Below are 20,454 nucleotides of genomic sequence, written 5' to 3'. Positions count from 1 at the left end.
ACTAACATCACATTTACAGGCAGGTCTTCCATAACTCCTTTTGACTATTTGCCCTACCAGATCTTAAACATTCCCTTATCTTTCATCCACAGATTCTATAATATATCAATAAATGCAGTATTATTCCCTTGAGATTGCCTTATCATGATCCGCAACCACTCCTCAACCAATAGCATTCGTTTGCTCTACATACTGAAAAGTATCCAATCCACACCTTCTAAAAGGTCAATCAGTGGTGATGTCTTTAAGGTTTCCACCAATGCCTTCTTGTCAAGGTTTATGTTAATCCATCTCTTTCTAACCTTTCTTAACAAGCAATCACTTCAGCCATAAATTTCCCACGAAGACTTCAAGAGCCAGCCTACCCAAGTCCTGTTCTTTTTCAGGGCCCGGATCCTCTTTCATTCTATATATGCAGTTCGGGGACCTGACGGCTCTGTTTCTTTCATTCATACCTGATCTGTCTTGTTGCCATTCCAGCTACTCAGAACTACTCTCTAATTCACACAATGCCCCTTTACTTACTTGCCATCCTCTCCTATTTTCTTTTTATTCTGTCATGACCTTTGGCCTTAGTATGGAGCAAAAGCCATTTCTTCCATCTGTATGACTATTCAAATAATGTCTTTCCATCTACAAGGAACTTGAACATTGCTCTTCTATCCGTTTTCTCCTTTTCCCCTTTCTCCTTTTGCTGCAAACTCCCTACATTTCCTCCAACATTCCTTCTTCTTTCAGCTATATCATTCCAGTGAATCTAATCATCTTCTCTGGATATGTACACTTTTAATGTTCAGCACTCACAATTCAACCTTCATCCATCTTCCTTATTTCCTGCATTCTGTACTGAAATCTGTTTCCACCCTCCATTGAGTCTGGATTTTCCCAGGATTTCTGCTCTGGCCCATTTTAAGTCCAATCACATTTAATTGCTCTCTAACCTCTCATTCTATTGACTACACTGATTGCTTCAAATCTTTTCCAACAAAGCTTTCTGGGCAGCAACACATCATACTCCAGTTCTTACTTGGCGGCATTCTCACCTCTTTCCTTGGCTGGTTGATATCTGGCTTACCATACAATCCTTCACTGAACTTTTAATTCTGATCTCTCTGTGCTCCTCATCCTGGACCTGTTTAATGCCCTTCCTTGTTTAACATTTTGCTAAACTGCATGTTCTGCACCACAGCCTATATCCTAGACTCCCTCTCCTTACTTAGATTTCAGCCTCAATTTTGTTCTCTCTCTTTTTAAAAATACATCTCAGCAGTTTCTCTCACAGCCAGTCCTAACATGATACTTTAATTTCTGAGCACTTTAACATCATACCTCAACAAGCTCTTCCTGAGTTCCTTTGATTATTTGCTCTGTCATATACATGAACATCTATAATATTTTTGGCTTCCATCTGTCATCATAGTGAGGGACACATTAGTCTTCTCTTGAGGCGCACTTCCACTCACTTCTTACCAAGTACAGTTCATCCTCTCACCAGATAAACGACCCACCTGCACTCTCTAGTTGGTCAAACCAGCATCTTTCAGGTTGCTATCGATGACTTTTCATCAAGGTTCATTCTAACTTCCCCCTCTAACCATTCTTATCAACCAATCCCTTTATTTAAAATGTTCTGTTCCCCCAAAATTCATATACCTACTACCCCACTTCTTTATATCTTAACTTTATGCTATATTTGATCGAGATTTTTTTAAAGAAATAGAACAGTACACATATAATTGAGACTTCCTTTGCACCACTTTAGAATCATTTACCTCTTTCCCTTCCTTCTAAGAGAAAATCACTAAATACTTAAATATTTATCCTCATATATATTTTATACTATTCATAAATATTCATATATCCATAAATAATATGTAATGCTGTCTTTGAGGGATATATATATATATATATATATATATTCATTCTTAAAAAAATTTTTTTCCCATCAAGACTTTGAGTGCTAGTCTACTTTCTAACTCCTATTCATTTATATGCAGGCCTTTACTTCTCTCTAGTTATATACCACTCATTGTCATCTTTAACTAACACCAAACATTTTTAACCAGTTAGACCCCTTCTGAGATCTGACAGATTTCTCCATTCCAAGTCTCTTCAATTCACATCTTATTTGCCTTTTTGCTACTCTGACTACTGAGAACCCTACTCTAATGCATGCAATGCTCCCATTATTTAGATTAAAACCCCCTCTTCTTTCTTATTCTGTTATGCTCTACCATATCTTAACTATCCATTTCAGCTACTATCCTATGTCATAGCAAAGGGTACAGTAGTTTTCTAGTGAGGTTTACCTCCCTAGCGATTCCCAACTACTCCTCAAGAAATACAGGTAGTCTTCTCTATAGGCAAACCACTGGCCCATGCTCCCTAGCTGGTCATGTGGCCTCTCCCGTTGCGGAGCACAGGCTCCGGACGCACAGGCTCAGCGGCCATGGCTCACGGGCCCAGCCGCTCCGCGGCATGTGGGATCTTCCCGGACCGGGGCACGAACCCGTGTCCCCTTCATCGGCAGGCGGACTCTCAACCACTGCACCACCAGGGAAGCCCCTAACCAAGCTTTTAATTAAAAAATTTTACCCACAGCATTAAGAGCTAGTCTACTCTATAATTCCCATTTTTATCCAGGTCCTTGAAACTCTGTTAGATACACCACTCATTACCGTTGGGCCTTCCCATCCAATTTGAACATTTAAGGAAATCTCCATTCTGAGTCTCTTTATTACACACCTGATCTGTATTGCTGCTATTCCATTACTCTGAAATCTTCTATAGTTCATACAATAGTCCTTTATTCAGTTAACAAACTTTCTTTTCCTTTTCATTCCATCACAATCTTGGTCTAAATATGGTACCATAACTACCACCAGTCAATAGATACCATTCTTAAATCATCCCTTCACATCTGTGCTCTTCCATTGCTTTCCCCTGATCCTTATTTTGCCCTAGAGAAACATGCTGCCTTGTCTTCTGTGTCCCTCCTTTCAGCTTCCACGTACATTCACATCATTCTTACAGATTCAGCTGTCCCTTTGGGCTAGATACTCCCCCCATGTTGGACACTCACTGCTCAAGCCCTGCTGTCTTCCCTTTGTGTCCTACACTCTTTACTGCATTTGTTTGTATTCTCGGTTTAGCATAAACTTCATAGGATTCCTGCCACTGGCCTGCCTTTTATGTCCATCCCACTTGGCCTGTTTCTGACCTTTCACTCTATTGACCACACCCATTGCTTCTAGTATTTTTCCAAAAAAGCATCCTGGACAGCAAAACTTTATACTCCAATTCTTACTTTGCTACATTTTAACCTCACTTTCTCTCATTCATACACAACTCTGACAAAATTCCAATTCCCGTTTCCTAATGTTCCCATTTAGACCTCTTCAGTATCCTCCCATATTGATTTTTCTACACTGCATGTTCTGCACGCTAGCCCAATTCACACACACTTTCTGCTTATTTAGTTTCCAATCTCCATCTTTTGCTCTTTCCTTCTTTGCTATTTTTTCATACAAGTCTCCTCAGGTGCTTCTCTCACTTACTGCAAATTCTAATATATTTCCTTAACTTCTGAGTATATCTTTAATGTCCCTCTTATGGGACATTCTTTCCAATTTCCCTTTGGAGGATTCCCCCATATATCTTAACCTTTCATAGTGATGAATGCATATTCTTTTTGAGGTTTCCTCCTCTCCTGATCCCCACTCTGTGCCTCACTCAAAATCAATTTTCTACTCTTTTTTTTTTTTTTTTTTTGGCGGTACGCGGGCCTCTCACTGTTGTGTCCTCTTCCGTTGAGGAGCACAGGCTCTGGACGCGCAGGCCCAGCAGCCATGGCTCACGGGCCCAGCCGCTCCGCGGCATGTAGGATCCTCCCGGACCGGGGCACGAACCCGTGTCCCCTGCATCAGCAGGTGGATTCCCAACCACTGCGCCACTAGGGAAGCCTCAATTTTCTACTCTTTAGATAAGCCTTTCCCTTAGATAGCTTCTAACCTGTCTTCTTCCTTTCCATCGTGTTCTTTGGCCCAGCTATGGTGCCTATGCCTCCAGGTGGTATCAGTGACAATTTCTATGTCAATATTAAGTGATACCTTCTTATCTGGCTGGCAGCAATTTTAACTTTGCTGTTTTACTCCTTTTTCTTTATTTTGCCTTATTAAAAACTGTACCTTGTATTCAGCATCCCTCTTTCATTCAGAGACTGTGTATGTACGATCATTCCCATAGATTCAGTAATCTCTTCTAGATAAACGGACACCTCATACTCAGCAGTCACTGTTCAGACTCTGGACTGGATTATATAGTTCCAGCCCATGCAGCCTCTCTCTTCCACAAAGCTTCCTGAACGGTTCCCCCTCATAACCTCAATTCTTATTTAGCCACATTCCCTCCTTCCTCTCTCTTTTTGAGTGGCTGCAATCTAGATAAACATAAAATCACTCTGTTAAAGCTCCTACTCTCCCGTGTGCCAGGCTTTCTCACTCTAGCACTCCCTAATGCCCTTACCCATTGGCCATGTTGCTCTCCTGCAAGTTCCTCACCCGAGTCTAACTCACATGGCCCTTTTCCCGTTTTCAGTCGCCATTCTCTCCTTGTCTACTGTCCTTTCTTACAAGTCTCCTCAGTTGCTTCTCTAATTTTCAGCTAATTAGATTTAGCTGCTAGCAAAGATTTTTTAATCGGGATTACTCTTAATCTGCCTTTGTCTAAAGCAGTGGCTCTCAAACTGCAGTTTGTTAAAATACAAACTGCTGAGCCCCACCCCAAATTTCTCATTCAGTAGGTCTAGGAGGGCGAAGAATTACATATTCCTAGGCAGAGCTGATAGAACACACCTTAAGAAGCACTGCTCTAAACTTTCCCCCAACCAAGCCCTTTAATTAAAAATTTCCCACGAAGGCATCAAGAGCAAGTCTACTCCTGTCACTCCTTTTCAGGCCTCTATTTCTCTCCCATTATATAGACTAGTCATTGCAGTCTGGCTTATACCCAACATACCACTCAGGCCCATTCTCACACTATAGGCTTCCCCATTCTGGGAATCGTTATGGTCCTGTGGTTTTTCTTATTACCACCCACCTACTCAGAATCGTTCTCTAGTCTATACAGTGTTCCTCTTAGCTTTACCCCCCACCCCTCCTTCTGTGTCTTTTGGCCTAAGTATGGGATCCTCTCCCTCCAGTCAATACCTGTCATTCTTCAAATGGCATTCTTTTAATCTGGGGGCACCTGTAATGTTGTTCTCCCATTCCTTTTCCCTTGCTACCTGTCTTGCCCTAAAGAAATATGCTGCCTTATCTTCAGCTTCTCTTCTTTTTTTAGCTACCATCTCTGTTTCATTCAAGTAGATTCAGTCTCCTCCCAAACAGCACTCCCTAGCCAGGTTCTCTCCCCAGGAGCTGTCTCTCCACTTTCAGAAAATATTGACACAACAGAGTAAATTCTAAGGATAACTTTAATGTGGCATTTGCAAGATATTCATTTGTATCTCCCTTTGGTGGTCTGCCCTCCCACGTCTTAATTATACATATAGCATAATTTCATCTACCATCTGTACATGAAAATAACAAATGAAGTTTTACTTTTGAGTTGGGCATGATCGCTAGCCACTCAGCTCTCAGTATTAGTCATGCATGCTATAGACCAGTGCTCAGAGATTTATCCTGGTGTCTTTAAGGTTGCTGGCCTGTCTTTATATCAGAGTTCATCTTAGTCCATCTCCTTCCAATCCTCCTAGCTAAAACTTCCCACCAAAACTTCCTATTACTTTTCGGGCCCTGTCCTCCCATCGTATATACTGCTTTTCAAAGTCTGGCCTTAAGACCCATCATTTAACCAGATAGACCCATTATAAGATCTTACAAGAGTTCTCATTCTGGAAAACTGTGTTCCTCGTCTTATCTGCCCATGCCACTCCACCTGTTCTCAACTACTCTTCATATAGTTCTTCCCTTATGTAGTTTCCAGTCTCTCTCTTCTTTCTTATTTAATCATGATCTTTGGTACAAGTATGGTACCATATCCCTCCTGTCAGTACCTGCCAATCTTCAAATGACCCCATCTCTTCTGCAGCTCTTCCACTCTTTTCCTTGATTGACCCTAGAGAAACACCTATATTACCTACAGTCACTTGTTTTTTCAGCTACCATCTTTATATCATTTCTCATGGATTGAGACGTCTCTTCTTTCATCTTGTTTTCTACACTGTTCTGAATACACTTGCATTCTCAGTTCAGTACAGACCTTCACAGGATTCTTGCCACTGGCCATTGGCTTGGATCCATCCCATTTAGTCTCTTTAATATGTCACTCCATTGGTCATACTTGTTGCTTCAAATATCATTTGAGAAAAGATTCCCAGATTCTGTTAGTGAGGCACTCCCTCATTAACACCAGCTCTTATTAGCTACTTCCTCTCCACGTCCTCTCTCCTCTTTGGCTGTAATCTAGCTTAGCTCCCGTCTCTCTACTTAATACGCAGCTCTGCCCTTTTCCAGTGTTCCTCCTTTTGGCCCTGTTTAATGCCCTTCCCTACTCACACCTTATATTCGGCACCCCAGCTTAAACCCTCCATCTTCTGTTTTTATGCTTCTAGCCTCCGTCTTCTCCCCTCTCTCCATGATATTTTCATACAAATCTCCCTAGGAAATGTCTGTCACTATTAGCCATGGTAGGGTAACTTCTAAGAGCAACCAATTTTAATGGCGCACTGCAATAATCTACGATATCTTAGCTATCCATCACCCTTTCATTTACCATCTTGTCTACAGAAGGAATGGAGGCAAAGTACTTCTCTTGAGGTGTATTTCCCTCAGAATCTTCACCCATTCTCCAACAATAATCTATCTTCTGGCCAAACTACCTATTTACGCCTCTATTAAGTCAAACCTACTCTCTCTAAAGTTGGCAGCAATGGGTTTTTATCCGCATTCATTGTAAGCAGCTTCCTTATAAACTTTCCTGTCACCCAAGTCCTTTAACAGTTTCCCTCCAAATCGGTGCTTCAGGAGCTAATCTACTCCTGCCTCCTACTCAGGTCCTTGCTCCTCGCACTTTCTGTGCACTTCTCGTTGCTATACGGTCTTTACATCCAAAATGTGTCCAGTTAGACCATTTTGAGCTCTGACAGGATTCCCCATTTGAGGTCTTTATTACACACCTGCTTTATTACACACCTTCTATGCTCTCCACTATACAATATTTCCATTTCTCTGCTTCTAGTCTCTCTTCTCTTTCTTTATTCCAGCATGACTTTTGGCCCAGGAATGCTGACTTATCCTTCCAGTTGATGTCTGTCATTCCTTAGCATCTCCTTTCTGTCTGAGGGCAACTTTAATCTTGCTTTTCTGTACCTTTCTTCCTTTTTCCCCATATTTGTCCTAGAGAAAAACCTTATCTTCAGCACCCCTTCTGCCACATGTGTAGCATTTTCCTGGTAGGCACGTTCTCCTCATTTTTGGCACTCACTGCTCAACTTGCTTTCTTTCATCTGCCTTGATTCCCTGCACACTCTACGCATCCCTTCCTTCTCAGTTTGGTCCAGACCTGTGGGGATTGCTGCAGGTAGCCTGTGTTTCAGGCCCATCCCTCCTACCCTCTTATCTTTCACCCCACTGACCACATCATTTTCTGTAACTATTATTCCAGCAAAGCTTTCTGGAATCTCCTCATAACCCCACTTATTTAGTCATAGTCTTCCCTCTAGTGGTTGAGGCCTGACAGCTCCCACCAAATCTCCCACTCTGCCATTTGCCACACTGCATGTTCTGCGCCCTGGCCTGATTCACACGGCTCGCTCCTTTCTTAGCTTCCAGCATCCATGTTTTCTCTAATTCTGTGTTTTGGTATTTCTTTTTCCTACAAGTTTCCTCAGTAGTTATCTCCCATTTTCAGTCAGTTCTCAGACAAGCCTGATTTCTGGGGACAGTCTTAATGTAAACCTCCAGGGCATTCCTCTCTTATTCCCTTGGTTATCTGCCGTGCTTCATTCATGAAGCTCTCATCTTTGCTACGGCAGTGGACTCAGTATTGTTCTCTTGCCATGGAAAGGCTCTCTCCCACCCCCTTCTCCTCACCCAGTGTTAGTCATCCTCTCTCACAACACTGAGCGAGTGCTACCAGTGGCTTTTAATGGAGTTCACCTTAGATTTCGTGTAACCTCTTACTGTATTAACCAAACCATTTATTTGAAAATTTGCCACAAAAGTTTCAGAAACATTATCTCTATTAATATCATTCCTATTTGTGTCCTTAATCCATTTTTCCTTATCACTTACTTATATATAAAGTGTCTCTGTCTTTACTTATACATAAAATTCAACCAGTTAGCCCAGTCTGTGATCTACCATTATTCCTGACTGTCTCTCCTTATTCCTCTTCCTTATTTGCCAGTAGCCTCCATGAACCAACCTGGGGTTCATATAATCTTCTATTACTCAACATCTATCCTGCCTCTCCATTTTTATTTGATCATGACCTTTGTTCATACCGTAATCCCATTCTCTCCTTTAATTTTTTCTTTTTTAAATACCTCAACTGACGCATTCTTGGCTTGTGTTAATTTCCACTTCTTTCTTTCTTCTTCTTCCCCCTTCCTCCTGCAGAAAATCCTACCTTAATTTAAACAAGATCCTTCTTTCACCAACCCCCTATTGCACTGAAATACATTCTGTACTTTTGATAGGTACACTCTTTCCTATATGGGGCAATCCATTCCCATCATCTGTTTTCGGTATGCTAGAGTGAATTCATTTGCTCTCTGAATTCAGGCCTATTCATAGGATTCCTACCAGTGGCTTTAATTACCTCTAACATTTCAATCTCTTGACTGCCTCAGCTACTAGAGCCTGCTGGAAAATATCTAGTCTCCTTCCTTTGAAATATAAGGTATTTCAGATTTGTTCCTAAACACATTCTCTTCTCAGCACCTATGTATTAGCCTCTCTCTTACTGCTTCCAATTACACCACTGCCTTTCTAGCCTCATTCCTTTAGCTCGTGTACCTTCCTCTGCTTGCCAAAGCTCTTTTGCATCTTTTGAGATCCAATTAAACTGTACATCCTTTCAAATTTTTTATGATTTTCCAAGGCTGTTAATCCTGCACTCCCACATAGCACTCTATTAAAACTTATATTAAAGAACCTATGGTACTAAATTGTAATGTCACAGGTATATATAGGTAGATCTCTCACACACACTGTTATTCAACTCCTAGACAATCAGCTGTGGGGAAAAAGGTCATGTCTTAGTCGTCTCTTTATCTAAGGATCTGGCATATTCATTTATACCTTTACATTATAAACGTATTGACATTTTCTACATTTTTGGATGGAGGGAGTTTAAAGTTAAGACTGAACAAATGAAAGTCTCACTACCCAACCTGTCATATATGGTCTTTACATCTGAGTCTGTTCTTTCCTGTCCTTGCCTATTCCCCAAGTAACTTTCTAACTCCACAGTTTCATATATATATATATATATATATATATATATATACACACACACACACATATGAAATTTTTTAAACCTACAAGCCTTTTCCAGACCATGGACTAGACCCTTATGTGCCTTTTCTTCATCCATGGTTAATAAATCCTCTCCTTCAGACAGTTCAGAAAATCCTATCTTCTTCATGAAGACTTCATTTTCCTTCATTTCTTCCACTGATTATCTCAAAACATGTAATTACCCACTTGCTTTCCCATTGTACAACACTGACTTCACCAATATTAGAACTTCATTACTGACCTACTCACTAAAGGTTGAAAGTTGACATAAAGCAAGTTCATTCTAGTGATCTCTGAAGCCACTTTTGGTCCACAATCTACAGATATAATATCTGTAAAGGTATCGAGACTGTGATATACATAGTATTAATTTAATGATCTGTGTGTTTTACCATCCATATTTTATGCTTTGTTTGTCAGCTCCTAAAGTAGTGGTTCTTAACGTTGACAGGCATGACAAAAAGCCCCTTAAAAAGTGTCTCCCCTGCTGCTTTCCTGATCTGTAGTCAGATGCTCTACCACTGAGCTATACCCCCTGCTTTCCTTATCTGAACATAAAAACAGAGTTTTGCCCATGTTGTCTTTTCTGTACTACTCTAACTCGCAGCAGGGAACAGATTTTAAAGTCCAGCGTACCGGCTTCTTTTGAGAACTACGACCCTAGAAAACAGCCTACATACGTGTCACTTGCTAATTCAGAACACAGAGCCAAGGGCAGGTGGTGCCTCCTAAGTTACTGATGGAAACCGTGCGCTTGCGCTGCCCATTGACGCAGGCTCGCCTGCTCTCTCTCCTCCAGCTGCAGGTACCTTCAGCTGCACCATGAAATTCACTGTCCGGGACTGCGACCCTGACACGGGGGTTCCAGCTGAGGAGGGGTACGATGATGAGTACGTGGTGAGTCTCCCCTGCAGAGAGACTCACTCTGACCCCTTGCACCACTGAGTGACTTCTGTCTGGAGAGAACATTTTCATCTGACATGAACTTATGGGATTGTATTCTTCTCAAACACATTACAGCTGAGGAGGACCTGGGCTAATCCTCCTGTCGTGGGAGTGCATCATGCCAAAGAGAATTGGGATTTACCACTTCAGTACTGATTAAAGCAAAACTCACCCTTTTTAATGTTTTTATAATAGGGATAATTAAGAGATGAAAATAATTACATGATTTTCATTGAGATCAGTTTTATTTAAAGTATTGGGGGTAGGGGTTTTTTGTTGTTCAGCAGCTTTTAGTTTGCTTATAATGTAGCCACATCATGGACTGAAAAGCCTTCACAGAATGCAGGGAAAAGTTTTAGAAATATCTACCTGTTCGTGAATGCGAAGTTCAGAAGGCCCTGTACGGCTTGAACTCTGCAGTTACGTGTGGCAATGTGACTGCTTTGTACCTACACCAGGGCTACAGACGTTGATCTGAATACGGCTCTTGCCAGATGACCTGTTTTCTTGCTTTCCTTTGCTAGGGCCCACCTTGTTAGACTTATCCAGACTACAGAACTTCAAACTAGCTTGGTAGTAGAGTTTTTCCTAGGCTCCTGCAAAGGCTGTAACACAGGATGATAAAACCAAATGAACTAATCTCTTCTACCTTCGTACTGAACTGAGAGGACTCATTTTCTGACCCCTGTTTGTTAACCCACTAGCTAGAAGATCTTGAAGTGACTGTGTCTGACCACATTCAGAAGGTAATGAAGCCTAACTTTGCTGCTGCCTGGGAAGAGGTAGGCGACACCTTTGAGAAAGAGGAGACCTTTGCCCTCAGTTCTACCAAAACTCTTGAAGGTGAGAACAATTTTGCTATCAGTATATTGCCTGATAGCAGTCTAACACCTAATAGGCATATTTGTTACTCCAAAAGGACTCCCTTTTCTTTAAAAACTCCGTAAACTATTTCACTTTAAAAGGCCAGAACGCTGTCTTCATCATCTAACAGAGTCAACCCATTTCCAGTCCAGTAGCCTCCCTCCACACAGCACCACCAACCCTGTGCACCCCCAACTCCCAGCACCAGCTAGTGCAGAGGCAGATCCCTACGCTGACCTTTTCTCATACGGTTGCATCAATCTTCTCAACACAGAAGCTGTCAACAACATCATCACATTTCTGGGCATGCAGCCATGTGAGAGGTCAGACAAAGTACCTGAGAACAAGAATTCCCATTCCCTCTATCTGGCAGGTAAGAAACTTTCACCAGATTTCTCCTGTATTTTGTTGCAAAATTTGATAGGAAGGGATGTGCATGGGCATCTCATGCCCTGCTACTGTCCCATTATCCCATTATATGAGTTACAACTTGAAGCCCCATCAAAATGAATAATTTGTTTTAGCTGTTTAATTTGCATGCTATTCTTAGATGCTATTTAAGATGTATATTTGGCCCAAGACACTTAAATCTCTTCTACAGATACCAGTGCCCCCCGCTTAAGTACTCCATATCAATATTATTGAATACCTTCTATGTACCTGGTATTATGGGAATATAAAAGATTATTTAGAATTTGTATGTAGGATTCAATTCCCACCATAAGCACAAATCTCTAGAAAAGCTAAACTAAAATAATAGAAAGGAAATGCAGGCAGAGCACGATCAATTTCATTATTCAGAGCTTGTTTTGAGTTCTTAACATGGTTTTCCTCACTTTTTTCCTCTCAGGTGTATACAGAGGTGGCTATGATTTATTGGTGAGGTCCAGGCTGGCCTTAGCAGATGGGGTAACCATGCAGGTGACTGTCAGAAGCAAAGAGGGAACACCTGTAGATGTTATCTTGGCTTCTGTTGGATAAGTTTTTACTGGGTGAGATGAAGTTGATGTACCCTTCACTGTCAGTGGGCTTTCAGGCTATTGGCATGAATTTCCCAGAATCATACTTTCAAAAATGAATGACTTCAGAAAAGCAAATTAAATGTTTGGCCCTGAGCCAGCAGATCAAGCAGATGTCTGTCCTTGTGCATGTCTTTTTGTTGTTCCTTTTTCTTTTTATTACACTTGGTCAGCTTTGGTATGGTAGTACAGCTTTGGGTGATCTTGAAAATCAAATACTATCCTATGCCCCAGCTGCCTAACTTCATTAAATTCTTTAATTCACTGTGTATCTGAAAGCTCCTGGCAATGTTGGAAAGCTTTTATCCCAGAGGGGTGGTGGGGGAGCGGGAGCCAGAGTCCACTTTTGTCAAAATTCATTTTTATTAATAGAAAATAAACACTTATTCCAGTTGTTATACTTGAAGTTGCTAATAAAAAAAAAAAGAATTTAAAATCACCACTTAATAATCCTGTTTTAACTAAGACAATGAAACTGTGGCTTAAAAAAAAAAGTATTCAGCACCATTTGCTCATAGAACTTTCAGACTTTGTTCTTAAAGTTTCTAGAACTTTCCCGTCTGTAAAGTACAGGAATTGCTGAGCTACATGAGGAACCCTCTCTGGGACAACCAACGAGAAGTTAAGCAATCAGTATATATTCAGCCTGGTAACTTGGACTGTACAACGATCCCCTCCTCTCCACTCTGGCTCAGGAGGGACATGCTTCTAAGCACTGAGGTATGACGAGTCCGACTGTTATTAGCTGGAAAGACCAGTTCTAACAGCAAATAACAGTAAATCTCTGGCACAGAGACTACTGTCCTTAATGTTCTGTGATTTTAGGAAATTCTGTAAATAGCTCGGCTTTACTTCAATTTACTCAGAAATGAAACATGTTTAATAAGGTTAAACTACTCTGCTAGAGTAACTGTCTGCTGGTTTAGTGTCCTTATAAAATACATACATAATACGTGTAGGTAAATCATAGTCTTAAAGTATACTTAGAATACTGCGTTACTGAAACCAAAGTCTAACAAAATGACTACAGTTAGAAGCAGCTAATGAAACTAAATCCAAAGTTATGACAAGGGAGACTCATTCTCACTTGAAGCTGTGCCACTTAGAGAATTAAAGCCATTCAAGGCGAGGTGAAGGTGGCACCTTTAGATAATTCCAACCAGGGCCAGAAATTAGCATTTCTAAATATTTCAGAAAAGTCCATAGAAGTGTTTCAAAGACTTTTATGCAAAAGAATGTCTGTCTGTCTGTCTTTCTGCATCAGTGAGTAGTAGTGCCCATCAGAATTTCCTAATAACACAAAGGCAAGTCCATACACTTGATCAGATGTCAAAGGAATGGGAGGTGGACTATTAGAAGGTCACCCTTAGAGCTTCTGCTGGCTTTTTACTATATGCTGTTCACCAGTGTGAGTCAGGTGGACGTTTGTGAGAGAATAGTGTTTGGTGGCCAGGACCTCTTTTGGGCGTTTCTTGCTAAGTGGAATACACAACAGATAAGGGAATAGGGGAGGTAATACAGGGAAGCTACTCTTTCCAGCTCAGAAGGAGTTGATGAAGCCCATATATGCATTCAAGAAGCCCATGGGATCCTCTAGCTGTGGATAGTGGCTAATGTGGTCATCCAGAATCGACACTGTGGACCGCGGCAGCGTTTTCCTAGTGGAAGAGAACAGCATGTAGGTGAACTTGAGGCTGGAGGGAGGGGGAGGGATGTAAGCCAGTGGGCAGCCCTAGTAAACGCCCCTGTGGACATACCACACTGGAAGGAACCAACAAAGAGCTTATTCACCTTCTACTTTGGAATTATATCTATCTTAGGCAGGTAAACTTGCCAATTCCATTTATGATGTATACAGACTAGTTTTTAAATGCTCATATTCCAACAGACAACAACGTGAAAATATAACACATATACAACACATGTCAGAGCGGGATGACTTCCAGCTCCTTGGAGAAGTGGGCCATTCAGCAATTCACTGTCCAAGTAAAGATAACAAAAGACCTTGCTTAACCTGAGGAGATGAGAGAGGGTATTTTTGTTTAAAATTAAATGTAAGCTATTTACTACTGGGTTGTTTCTACTAGGCCATGTGAAGGTATGGAACATTTTTATGTGACATAATCAAGCTCTCATATTCCGACACCTTCCAAATAAATACCTAGAGAGGAGAACAACCTGCGAAGGCACTTTCCCACAGTTCCTTCTCCCCATGCAGTCTCCTCAGCTGAGGCCAATGAGTTGGCTTTACAATCAGACTAAAGCAAACGCTTCTTAAAATATATCCACTTCCATTCCTTGGTTCACGTGATAGCTGTTTCTTACCTGTACATCTCGGAACATGTAGTAACCATGATAGTGAAAACAGACTGTATAAACCAAGAGAATGTATAACTGAATTTCTTGAGCTTTACATTATGTGAGAGTAAGATTCCCCATTTCATCCTCTATTATGTGTTTCCTAGATGAACAGCCAGTGAGGTCAGAGACAGAGGCTAGATTGCCTCAACAGACAATCCTGTTCACCACTGTCAGGATGAGGTACTAAGAAAACAAAGACCCCTGAGGGAGACTCACCTGTACAGCTCCAAAAACTCTGGATAGGGATTCACTGGATCCAGTGGCCCATAGATAAAATGAACTAGGAAAGGGAAGAGGAAGGAATTATTAATAGCTCTCACATCCATTTCTCTAGTCCCACTGTAAAATTAACTACCCCTCAAAAACAAAATTTTTTTTCTTTAAATTTCTTTTATAATAGAAAACCTAGCTTCTTTCAATAAGTAGGTTACAAGGAACATATGGGAACAAGCCTAAAAATCAGTCCATTTGAGACCTTTTCTCCTGTAAACAACCATTCAGTCCCTTCATCTCTTCCGTGCCCTGGACCAAAAGGAATAAGCCCCACTTCCAACATTCCATTTCTATAAATCCAGAAGACTGTCATTCTTTAAGTCTCTCTCTTCAGTTACAGTTGACCCTTGACATTTGAAATCAACCAGTGATAGCCTGAGCACTAAATACTCTGTGTGAGATAGTGCACTGAATTTCTTTTTTAAATCCATAAGAATGAAGAGAGAAATAAGCAGAGACCACCTATAGCCTCTTTATTAGTAATCTAAACAGCCTGCTGTCCCAGCAATTCAGCATTGAATGTGGCAGCTACTGACAATGCACAGCACAGAAACTGGTCTAACTCTCACTCCTGACAGAGACACCAACTCCCTTTCCAACAGGATCTCAATGTTTTATATACTTCTCTTCAACACATGTCACTGGCTGCCAGATTAAATAAAGGATGGCCAGTTACATCTGAACTTCAGATAATGACTTTTTTTTTTTTTTTAGTATATCTCAAATACTGCATAGCCTATACTTATCCTAAGTAGGTGTTTGTTTGTTGTTTATCTGAAATTCAAATTTAGCTAGTTATCTTGTATCTTTGCTAAGTCCGGCAGTTATTTAACCCGTAGTCCCTCAGTTATTTAACCCGTAGTCCCTCAGTTTTCCTATCAAGAGGTAATATAGAGGGACTTCTCTGGTGGCGCAGTGGTTAAGAATCCGCCTGCCAATGCAGGGGACACGGGTTGGAGCCCTGGTGCAGGAAGATCCCACATGCTGCAGAGCAACTAAGCCCGTGCGCCACAACTAGTGAGCCTGCGCTCTAGAGCCCGCAAGCCACAACTACTGAGCCCTTGTGCCACAACTACTGAAGCCTGCATGCCTAGAGCCAGTGCTCTGCAACGAGAAGCCCGTGTGCTGCAACTAAGACCCAACGCAGCCCAAGATAAACTTTATTTAAAAAAAGAAAAAAGAGGTAATATAGAAATACTCACTGGGAATAGATACAGAGGCAAGAGCTCCCACCCAGCGTCTTCTAAACTTCTTCCTTTGATTGATGTACTGCAAGAGACTATAGGACAGATAAGTCAGCAAGAGTAAAACAAGAAACTTTTTTTTGCTATGGGGATGCAAAGGCCTGACAGGAACCACAAGGAACACAACCTACTGAACACGATCAATGTTTTCTTAATCCAGAAGCAACTTGGCATTCCTGGGAATGGCCCACTTAATTTACCCGTTTCCGTTACCCTCTAGAGTTAACCACCATGTAGCTATGGCAGTGATCACACCTACTATCGATGTTAGAATTAATGGTTCTTTGTGTTTATTAAGCAGGGAATGAAATCTAGGAAGGCTGGAAGTTACTTTGGATTGCATGTGACTAAAGTCTGGGTCTAGAGTTCTGATTTTGGCTTCACCACTAACAAGCTCTGTGACTCAAAAGTTGTTGCTAACACACACATCTTTCCTCATCTTCAAGAGACTGAACTACATGATCTCTAAATTGGTATCTACTTCTAAAATTCTGTGTAGAAGTTCATGAGCACAAAGCTACAACCTCTGCATTTCATCTGACCACAGATAAAATGGAGGCAGAGTCCTCATCCTACAGTGTAAGATGTCACAGCTGCATTTTAGAACTCAAATTCATGTATTCTAATTATTCTGCCTGCCAACTCCAGGACAATTATTTTTGCGAACTTCAAATATCACCTCTTAGAAATGGTATTTAGTTTCTTGAAAGCACAAGGGAATTTTACAAGAGGGCTTTGTTTTTCAGTTTTTTATATTAAAATGAATCTTCAAGGGTCCCATTCCTTAGGGAGCAATGGCTCCCTCGACCTCACAGTTCCCGGCAGAGCCACCAGTTAACACACTGGAAGCTACACTGACCCAGCTGGCAAAGAGACAGGGCCTTTTACCCCAAGTAGTTCTGGATACACTATCTCTAGCTCCCTCTGCGAAAGTGGCTACATTCTCATTTGAACCAAGGCATGGGGATTCTTTGTACAAGACAGAGAAACCTCCCTTCTCAGTCCCTGTTGCTACAGAAAAGATATGAAAAAGGAAACAATCTGTACTTTGAGAGAGGCATTAAGCACCTTTCAGAATTATGATTAGACATTTTGAAACATTTACTATTGACAAAAGGTCCAAAGACGATTTGCCAGTCAGTCAGTTACAGACTAAATTAGCATTAGAATTTGCAGCTGTTTATCCAAACTTATGGTGCCAAATGGCTTAGGCTCAGAGCTCACTCTATTCTCAATTTCTTTCTTCTTAGAAAGTACAGAGCATGACTTTTTGGTTTGCCTCATAGGTCATAACCACTCTCCTTGTGGTTATGAAAGCAAGGAACAGAACACACAATCCCACATCTTTCCCCACTTCCCAAAAGAAGTGTCTCTGGAAACCAAAGCAAAGGGTTATTTCTTACCTGTCAATAACCAAGTTCCCGTCATTGTTGCGTATCCCTGCCCACATGTCCCACAGTTCACTCTCAGAGGGTCGGGTGTATGGCCCAAAGACCGGGGTGAGACTGAACGAGTCCAAAAAAGCAGAAAGGTAAGTGTGAGAAGAACTCAGTACATCAAGTATGATTGGAACCTCAGGTCATGTATGTCTGACCCTTGACTGGTTTATGAATTCCTTCTACTACTTGCCTGGCAGTGGTCAACACCTTTACTTTAAAGGGTCAAACCCTGAGATTTGGCCCAGAACTTTAATGGCAGCAACTTTTCACTACATTGCTCCCATGCTGAAGTGAATCAGTGTTTGACAATGACTTACCCTCGAGAGAATACGAAGAAGTTCATCAGTCGCGTGAGGATGGGTGACAGCATGCCTCCATCTTTGAGAAGCTATAGGTGTGAAAGTAAAAATCGAAGAGTCCAAAGAAAGAAAACAACTATCCAGGATAAAAGGTTTTATACTAGGAACTAAAAAAGGACTTTAGCCAAATCTACTGGCTTTTAGTTTCTTGTTTTGCTTACCCACATTCTTCTCCCATAGAAAACAAATCTATTTCTAATTCCCTTTAAGATTACATTCTACGCTTCCCTAAATCCCGAAGACTTTTAACTGATATATTCAACTTTAGACTAGGATCCCAGTTTGTTCAAACATCATGCTAATGACACAACTCTTTAGATAGCTGTACTTCTCCAAATATTTGTTGCTCTCATTCTCAGAAATAAGCCTTTATTTATCTAGGGGTCACTTCTACTGCTTTATTTTTCCTTTATTAAGGAAAAAATTAACTTCATTAACATGAGTTCATGATGAAACAGATTTTAACTACAGCCCTTGAGAGCAGGTATGGCCGTTATAAAGATACCAGCATTATTTATATCAGTATAAACCTTAAAAACTAAAGATCTAGTCAGTGGAGTAACCAACCTTTTGGAGAAGGAGAGGACGGTGAGTCTCAGGAAATATACCTGTAGGAGAAGAGACTTAGGGTAGTTATTTACCAACAATCTTAGGCCAAACATAGGCCCATTATCGGAGACAATTCACCCTATTAGTTGAGGGCTTTTACTGCCAAAAACCAAACTACAAATAAAAACTTAGTACTGTCATTTATTATTTATCCAGGGAATTCTGTGTTTATCAGGTCAAACTCTATCCCACTGGGATCACTTTCCCCACTGTAGAGAGAAGGGAAAAATATGTCATGGTCATCCACACTGCTGATGACTAGACTCTGGCTCCCCTTAGCGTTTCCACCCATTCCTCAGAATACACAATGTTGTTAACTATTCGGGCTGCAAAGGAAACCAGAGATTTTTCAGAAGTGTAGATGCTTCAAAACACCTAGAGCTTTTCCGTTTCCATTTTTTTCCAGAGTCAACGGGAGAAAGCCATGAGCATTACTGATAAAGGGACAAACAGACTTCTCTCCCAATCTGCCCTTAAGGTATTCTAAGGTGTTCGGGGGGCACCTGGATATTCATGGATTTACAAGCCAGGCTCAATGGCAGGCAAAGAACAAGAAACATCTCCAAAAGGTCTAATCAAGGGCTTGCTAATTTCCAACTGAAACTTGGCACTACTGTGAATTGAGAGTTTATGACACAAACCACAGTAGTAGTAGAAGCACCTGTGGCTTCATCTCAAATGTCTGCAGAACCCACTGCAGTTGTTGCAGAGATTGCGAAATATCATCTGCACTCCCCACTACTTCTAATCACAGTTGTTACCAGACACACCACAAGATCTTGCTGGAAAATGCATTAAATACATTTTAAAAAGCACATCTTACTATAACACAGCTTTCTATTAACTTACGTCAAGATAATCAGTTTCCTTTGTAATCTTACTTTATTTTCTGTATTTAAAAATATTACTCTGAGAAAGCGTCAGTAAATCTCATCAGGCCACAAAGTGGTTCATGGCATGAAAGAGGTAAAGATCCACTACTTTGCTTGGGTCTGTTTGCAGTACCATCAGGCTACCATTTAGACGTCACTGCCGTATCTAAATGTGGCCCTCTAGGCTACACCTCGCTTTCCACCCGCCTCCAAGGCAGTTACCTCCATTCGACAGACAGAGACTCTTGATGGTAAGCCGACCAGATCGATTCTGCTTGAACCTAGAGGTGGGGAGGGAAACACATAGCTTACTGAGCAGCTGAAGACAAACTCCCAAGAGGGAAAAGGGCCAGAAAGAACCCAGAACAATGTACTTCTCTCATCTTAAACGAGTGAAACCTGTGAATCGTACACAAGTCATGGCTTCACTGACCTATAGAGCAGCTCCTGAGCAACGATATCCCCATAGTCGTGAGACAACAGGTTGATCCTACGGTTCTGGAGCCCCAGATGCCGCAAAAGAGCTTCCACAATGCTGGCCTGCTCGAATATGGAATAGTGATGTGGTCTCTAGGGAAAGGAGAGCCCAGACACACAGGGTGAAGTCAAGGGTGCAGGTGTGTCTGCCAGCCTGACCCCTCCATCCTTGCCTACCCCCATCCCGCAACACTGCCCCATCTAGATGCTGCTTACCGGTTTGTCACTGAAGCCAAAGCCTAGGAAATCAAGGGCAATCACTCGATGAAACCTGAGGGTCAGACCTTCCCAAATCTACAAGAAGGAAAGGGATGGTTTGGTCTTTCTAATCCTGCCCCTCCTCTTCTCCAACCTACAGCAGCAAAGGAGTTTCATCCCTATCTCAGCTTAATAAACAGACTTCGATAAAGGGAAAATCTTATGAAACCACCACAGGCCCACAAATGATCCTCCTGGAAAGTGCTTTAT

At 41.4% G+C, this 20,454-nt stretch overlaps 2 protein-coding genes across 10 annotated transcripts in view; one reads left to right on the top strand and one right to left on the bottom strand.

Moving 5' to 3' along the window:
- Nucleotides 1-13,879, top strand: part of COPG2 (COPI coat complex subunit gamma 2) — a 131,135-nt gene extending 117,256 nt beyond the window's left edge. For all 3 annotated transcript variants that reach the window (XM_079931401.1, XM_079931402.1, XM_079931403.1), the window contains 4 exons: nt 10,324-10,421; nt 11,174-11,312; nt 11,608-11,706; nt 12,184-13,879. In XM_079931401.1, the coding sequence (XP_079787527.1) occupies nt 10,324-10,421; nt 11,174-11,312; nt 11,608-11,706; nt 12,184-12,314 (467 nt within the window). In that variant the 3' untranslated portion in view covers nt 12,315-13,879. The remainder of the gene's footprint in view (nt 1-10,323; nt 10,422-11,173; nt 11,313-11,607; nt 11,707-12,183) is intronic.
- A 13-nt stretch (nt 13,880-13,892) lies between these two features.
- Nucleotides 13,893-20,454, bottom strand: part of MEST (mesoderm specific transcript) — a gene marked incomplete at its 3' end in the record, with an annotated part of 62,988 nt that continues 56,426 nt past the window's right edge. For 5 of the 7 annotated variants that reach the window (XM_079931408.1, XM_079931407.1, XM_079931404.1 and 2 more), the window contains 9 exons: nt 20,203-20,280; nt 19,943-20,079; nt 19,732-19,790; nt 18,596-18,636; nt 17,987-18,057; nt 17,634-17,735; nt 16,189-16,265; nt 14,930-14,993; nt 13,929-14,366 (listed from right to left, as the gene is read on the bottom strand). In XM_079931408.1, coding sequence (XP_079787534.1) covers nt 14,219-14,366; nt 14,930-14,993; nt 16,189-16,265; nt 17,634-17,735; nt 17,987-18,057; nt 18,596-18,636; nt 19,732-19,790; nt 19,943-20,079; nt 20,203-20,280 — 777 coding nt within the window. Of the gene's footprint in view, nt 14,367-14,929; nt 14,994-16,188; nt 16,266-17,633; nt 17,736-17,986; nt 18,058-18,595; nt 18,637-19,731; nt 19,791-19,942; nt 20,080-20,202; nt 20,281-20,454 lie in introns of all 7 variants that reach the window. The other 2 variants (XM_079931406.1, XM_079931410.1) reach the window with 1 other exon arrangement.

This window comes from Stenella coeruleoalba (genome assembly GCF_951394435.1).
Source record: "Stenella coeruleoalba genome assembly, chromosome: 9".
Lineage (NCBI taxonomy): Eukaryota > Metazoa > Chordata > Mammalia > Artiodactyla > Delphinidae > Stenella > Stenella coeruleoalba.
Note: the sequence above shows the minus strand (reverse complement) of the source record. Positions and strands in the feature narration are given on the sequence as shown.